The following is a 6,710-nucleotide window of genomic DNA, read 5'->3' as shown; positions in this document are numbered from 1 at the left end:
TTTGAATCTGCTCTTTCTTGTTGTGGCTGTTGAATTTTTAATCATTCAAAGTTAACATAGACTTACTCAGAACTGGGGGTTTTGTTTCTCCCTTTTTGAATCTGATCACTTTTTTGCATATGCCAGAAAGGTAGAGTAATAAACAAATACCACGTGACACACACTTAAGGACCAATCCACAGCTGCATCCTTCCTGTGGCACAATTGGACTAGAAGAAAGACCTGGGAAGAAAACAACTCACCAAGTAAAGAATGTATTTGGCAGGCTTGTTACACGCAGACCATGGCCTGTTTTCAGAAGCCAAACTGAATGAAAACAGCTTTAAAAGAGGCAAGCATTTGTGAAAAAGTCCTTGAAGGATTCTTAACTGTTCTTCTGGACAAAAAGAAACCAGTGAATCAAAGGTGCTTCTCAGGTCCTCACTCCTATTTTCCTGACAGTAAGTCAAACTTGTTGTTTTTACCTTTGACTCTGTATAAGGTAATTAAGGCACAAAGGACACAGCCAGAGCCAAGCATCTTGACTGCCATTGTTAAATTATTATATTGTTCTGATACTTCTAAATTATTCTGTATTTTATATTGTAGACCTAAGGAGTGATTTAATTTTTTAAACTCAGTCAAATCGTATTTTAGCATGATAGTAAAATGGAAGATAGACTCAGAAGTGTGTGTAAATATAATTAATATTGTTGAGTGTCAGATTGACACTTCTCAGGTTGGCCGTCTGAGAATTTGCAGAGTTCAACTTCTTGGGAATGTGTGTGCGTTAGGACAAGTTGCTTCTCCCTGTGGGTTCTTTTTCATGAAGATGGGGGTTTTTCCTTAGACACTTTCTCACGTTAGAATTTAGAGATGATTTAGTATTTGGTAGCTTTAGCTTTTTATCAAAAAAAAAGGAAATCCAGCAAGTTCTCTAAACATTGTAATTTGCTTATAACATCAACATTTATTCGAATGCGTTTAAGTCACCAGAGCTGTGATACCAAATGATCATCTCCGGAATTTTAAATTGAAAACACAGAAGGATTCCCTGTTACCCATCATGATTCTACATGTATCATATACTCCAATCATACTAGCTAACCAATGTTTCTGGTTTTCATCTGTATGTATCTGACATACTTTCTTCTTAAAGGGAGACCCATGAGTTTAAAGAGGAGAAATGAGTTCTTTGGGATTCTAAGAATGACTGTAAAATGATTCAGCTTTCCTTCACTCAGTGGTTTCCTAGATGTCATCAAATAAGCACACAAGAGCGACCCTTTCGAAGTGCAGACTGCTGCTTGTGGGCAAATCTCTGACGGACAGAAAACTGGAGACGGTTTTACTTCTGTTATAACTTTTTTTAAAAAAAAACGAAGTCAAGGGCAAAGTCTGTTTTGGATTCTAAACATTACTAACATCTTATTCTCCGATTTACTTTATTTATTTATTTAAAAATTTTTACTGGAGTATAGCTGCTTTACGATGTTGTGTTAGTTATTTACTCTAGGTTGTTGTAATGTCAAGATGTGGCAGAAAACTTTACTTTTGAGACAAGACACACCATAGCCCTCATCTAGCTCATAACCAAAGCCTGGAGAGAAAGGCCCACAGGCAGGATATTTTACATTCATTAATATTTTATACTCTTCAAAAACTAGTGAATGTGTGTTACTATAATGTCAAATAAGGCATTCAACGAGGGCATCCGGGAGCATGTTTTCAAAGTGTTCAGAAGCTATTTTTGGTAACTGGATTTATTTTTTATTTTTATTTTTTTGCTCTTTTTCTTGCCTGGTTGTTGCTGTGTGATAGTTACTGTCTCTTCTCTTGATGAACAGGACAAAATGATAAACAAAGAGAGGCACGTGTGTCAACAAACTCAGGCCCTTCTGTCTAAGAATTTTCTTAAAAAATGGAGAATGAAAAAGAGAGCCTATTGGTGCGGTTCACGATATGTATTTAGTGAATGAGAATCCATCATTTCATAGTATGCCGTTTTTAGTGCTTTTTGACGTTCACACGTTCGATGGGCTAGTTGATTTGGGGCTGTAAACATAATATTTTGCAAATGTTGCAGAGTAGGGTAATATTTATGTCAAAAGGCAAAATTAACTAATGGGCTCATATGTCAGTTCCTGAAAAACAAAGGAAGTAACATTTTATTGAATAGAGCTAGCCGTTCTCCAAGTAAGTCATCCACTTGAATCTGTGGAGTGATTCAGACTTACCCCGGGCAAACTTCAGTAGTAGGAAAAAAAAGAAATTAAAAAAAGCCAGGCAAAATGAAATAGATTTTAATGGTTGAATCATAGCACTCTACTGGGGACATTTGGATAAGATTCTGTTAATTGGTAGGGCTGGGGGGAAAAAAATTACGAGCAACAGTAGAGAACTTTGGGGGGATTTGTTGTGAAGACTATACTTTTACAAACATAAGAGTGGTTTCAGGATCCAGATCACTGATTGTCAGCATCTTTGCGCGCTCTTTAGTTTCTAGTATAAGGACGTGCACATCAGCACAAAGAGGTTTGCTGTATGTTCCCATGAGGTCTATCTGGGGCCACCTTGGCCACAAAGAGGCTGTGTTCTGTTGAAAAAGAGCCAATAACATTTCTTTTTTCTATTAAAAATTTTTTTTTATTTTTAAAAATATTTTTTTAAATTTTATACTGAAGTATAGTTGACTTACAATGTTGTGTCAGTTTCAGGTGTACAGCAAAGTGATTCAGTTATACGTAGACATATATTTATTCTTTTTCAAATTCTTTTCCCATTTAGGTTGCCAATAACATTTGGATGGGAGCTAGCAGAGTTCACGCCATCCTTAGCTCCTAAAGCAATTCACTTCTAATATTTTAGTGGCTGTGTTGATAAAGGGTACACTTACAGGGATCACCCAACGTAACCTTTAAAAAAACTTATTAATAATGTTTAAAATCTCAAAATGCAGAAATGCTAGTCCAATGAACTCACATCCTATCCTTCACCCACCTGCTAACATCCTGCCGTGTTGGCTTCCTCTCCCCATCTCCCCTCAACTCCCCTCTTAAAATATATGACACTGGACTGCTAAAGCCTTCAGCTGGCATCTACGAAAATTAAGGGCATATTCTCCTTCGTGACCGCTAGTACACTTTATAAAGTTAGCAATAATTGCATAGCATCATCGAATTCCGTGTCCAAATTCAGTTTCCTAAAATTGCCCCCAAACGTCTCTTAAAGTTGGTTTGTTCAAGCGAGGCACCAACCAGACCAAAACTGTTCTCTTGTTGAATACCCACGTTCTGTATTTACCTGATCGCTTCTGCATTCTGTGATTGAAGTCACTCCTTTCCCATCTACGTTTCTTTTTTATTTATTTTTTATTAAAGCAATTTTTTTTAATTGAGGTATAGTTGATTTACAACCACCTACATTTCTTGCAAACAGAATTTAGATCAAAAAACTGGATTTTGACTTCAGGTTAAACCCTTTGGACAAGAATATCTCCTATGGGATGCTATGTAATTATATTCCATCAATATGAGGGCATACAATCAGCAGTGGTTCTACTATTAGGGGAGCTGTATTTCTAGATTAAGATCAATAGACATTTTTGATATTATCTCAAAGTTGTATGTTTTTTGAAATGGTGTTTTCTTTAAAGGATAGATAGTAACTGGGAAAGGAAGGAAGTTGGAGGGTGAAATGACACCATGCTCGGTGACAATACTTTCTGTCTTAAAATGTGTTTGCCTGTTTCTCACTGCTCTGGACCACACGATAACTTAGCTCATTTTTCTTCTTTCATGTGCTGGAGGAGCGGACCACAGTGCTGCTTCTGGGGCTCTCTTTGTGCTTCTTTTCGGCGCTCTTCAAAGCTACTCATTTTCATGAACAGCCTCTTCAAGTCCTGGGACGCGTGGATACGTTTAATGACTTTGATCTGGCGGTGGTGGCCTACACGGAGGCTAATGGATAAGATGGCTTTGGCTTCCTTTATGAAAGGCGTGTTGTTCAGTGACCCGCAGTTTCACTATCATGCAACGTCTTCGTGTTTAAATTGAAGTTTGTTTTGCAAATTGAGTTTATTTACCCAGCCTGTGGGTTAGTGGTTTTCGACTGGCTGCAGGATCCTCATTTCATATGCGGTGGAGGGGTTGCTGTGGACCTGCAAGTAAGGGCGCCTCTCCAAGGGAAATAGATTTAACGGGGGGCTTTTTAAAGAGCATCCACACCTCCCACCCTCTCGTCCTGGAAATCTGTGGTGTCGTGAGTCATTATCATTGTGCGTATGTTGCATGCTCCAAGAAGTAAGGTTGGAGCAGGAAAACAAGGTTGGACCCTATGCTAGATGACTGCACCCTTTACCCCTGGCCACTTTGCCCCGTTCTTTTTTTCTTCATTGCAGCTTCTGGAACCCTGACTTACGCACGCCTCGCTTACCCACGCTGGGCACGGGCTCTCCTGCCCAGTGTGGATTCTGCCCAGACCTGGCGCTCCGTGCATCCTCCGTGTGGTCCCTGACCTCATCTCTTTGTAACTCCGGAAGCATTTACACGAGCCTCGGAGACTAGTCCTTGCTGCACGCAGCAAGCCACCTGTGCTTCCAGCCCCGAGTCTCAGGGCTCATCGGACTCTCTCCTTTTCTTATAGAAACACCCAATGCCAGCTACCAGGCCAGCCCGGCCTGGTCACAGCGCCTCTTTCACTGTCTCGGTCTGTATCCTTCTAACTCTTGCTGTTCTGACCTTGACAGGATTTGTATAACCTCTAGAGAAAAATCAGTGAAATTTGCATTGGCCTCATAAAAGTTTCACGGCCTTTTACTCTATGTTGGGAAGGCTGAGTAGTTTTGAAAGATGCAGCCGCCCTATGAAAATGAGTATCTGTTTCTTCTTCACGTAGACATCATCCTGCCTGGGACTTAAACACTGTGCTAAAAGGAATAAAAGTGTTAGGACATAAAACATGCAAAAATAAAAAAGTATTAAAAAGGAGGCCATAAATTGGACTTCGTAAATTATTAGCGGACTTATTAACCACCTGTTGGGCGGATTGCTTCTGCAGATTGTAAACTCATTCATTATAAATGTTGTGTGAGCTTAATTCTTAAGTTAGTGTCCTTGACTCCAAAAACTCTCTGTGGGCTCTAACTTTACTTCTGAGTTTTGTACTCTGGTTCTTTGCATGCAGTTTATTTCTACTGGCATACTATTTTCACGTGAGAGAAATCCGTTTCTAATCTTGGCAGGGAAAAACCCCACCAAATTCTCAAGTATTTTTATTGGTTATTTAAAATACTTTTTCTTTCTAATTTTAAAATTATTTTAATTACCAAAGTAATAGCCAGCCTAAAAAAGTTAAGCGATATAAACTTGTATGAAGCAAACAATGAGAGCTTTTGCCCTCATCCTGGCCACCATTTCCCTCCCTATAAATTTGTGTTGTATCTCTTCTGGACTGTATGCACACAAGCATACACACGGTCACATATATAGACATATATTACTCTATACACATAGGCACGCTAACTCAGTTTTTATTTACTTAAATGGGGATTACGATTACGCTAAAAAATATGTTGCCAGTTGGTTTTCTAAAAACAATACAGTTGACCCTTGAACCACAGGGGGTTTAGGGGAGCCCACCCTCCAGGAAGTCGAAAATCCAAGCAATTTATAGTCGGCCCCCTGTATCTGTGTTTCCTCAGCATCTGAGGTTCCTCCACCCACCGTTCTGCCTCCTCAGATTCAACCGATTCCTGGGTAGTGTAGTAATGCAGTTACTTTTGAAAAAAACGCACATATAAGGGGACCCATGCAGCGGAAACCTCCACTGTTGAGGGTCAGTGGTGTATCATTCACATCTTCTCACGTATTCACACTGAACTTAAAACAACAGGAAAGACTTTCAGCCCTTAACTTAGAGGCACCTCTCTGGGATAGTATATAACACCAATAATTTTATGGGAACCCTAAGCGATTGCAACTTGGTTTTGTGTCCTCTAATAATAAGTTTATATGATTAATTATATTTTTTTACACATGGCAGGAAGAACAATCGTTGGGACTCCTGATGAAGAAACCATGGACATAATACTCGCAAAAAACTACTCTGAAATGGTGGGAATCGTGTTTAATGATACTCGCTCATATTGGCTGAAGTTTAGCTGGGGACATAGAATCCCAGTTATGAGAGAACACTTTGAATACTCAGGTAACTACGTGAGAATTGATTCCAATCCTTTTTGCTACTTCATCGAATCCCCTATTGGGAATGACTGATAGAAAAATTAATAAAATCAAGAAAGGAAGTAATATACTTTTTGCTCCTGAACTTACTGGTAAGTTTTTGTTACAGAATGAGTCTCACTACTGTGGCAACCATTTAATAATATTCTTCTTTCTTCCAGGTTTGCAGAGTGCTTTAGAAATGCTCTAGATTGTGTAACCATGGATTTGGAGCAGACATTTAGATGTTTCACTTCAGAGCCAAAGTTAGTGTTTTAATTCCATTCATTGATTCCAGTGCATAATGATGGGGATGTCTTTCTTCGTCTTTAAAGAACATTGTTGGGCTATGCGTGATGAAATTTTTCGTTCCTTGACAACATACTGGCAAAGAGGGTTTGTGGCTTTTCAGACCACAATTAATGCTGCAATTATAGAAGTAACTGCCTATTTTAAATCTTCTGTATCCTTTCCCTCACTTGTAGTCTCTCCCTCCTCTTCCACCCTCTA

General features: G+C 39.1%; 1 protein-coding gene across 1 annotated transcript; it reads left to right on the top strand.

Moving 5' to 3' along the window:
• Nucleotides 1-310: 310 nt before the first annotated feature.
• On the top strand, nt 311-6,459 carry LOC112410158 (ATP-binding cassette sub-family A member 10-like). The gene is made up of 3 exons (XM_024760585.1): nt 311-440; nt 6,022-6,186; nt 6,383-6,459. Exons 1-3 carry the CDS (start codon nt 311-313, stop codon nt 6,409-6,411), a joined length of 324 nt encoding a protein of 107 aa, XP_024616353.1. The 3' UTR covers nt 6,412-6,459.
• The last annotated feature ends 251 nt before the right edge of the window (nt 6,460-6,710 follow it).

The sequence above is a fragment of the Neophocaena asiaeorientalis genome, unplaced genomic scaffold (assembly GCF_003031525.2).
Source record: "Neophocaena asiaeorientalis asiaeorientalis breed wild unplaced genomic scaffold, Neophocaena_asiaeorientalis_V1.1 scaffold30, whole genome shotgun sequence".
Classification (NCBI taxonomy): Eukaryota; Metazoa; Chordata; class Mammalia; order Artiodactyla; family Phocoenidae; genus Neophocaena; species Neophocaena asiaeorientalis.
The sequence above is the reverse complement of the archived record's forward strand: the minus strand, read 5'-3'. Positions and strand labels throughout refer to the sequence as shown.

Coding starts and splice junctions, on each gene's coding strand:
- LOC112410158 (XM_024760585.1), top strand. CDS start 311: ATGAAAACAGCTTTAAAAGAGGCAAGCATTTGTGAAAAAGTCCTTGAA. Junction 441..6,021: donor TCACTCCTATTTTCCTGACA/GTAAGTCAAACT, acceptor TACACATGGCAG/GAAGAACAATCGTTGGGACT. Junction 6,187..6,382: donor AGAACACTTTGAATACTCAG/GTAACTACGTGA, acceptor TCTTTCTTCCAG/GTTTGCAGAGTGCTTTAGAA.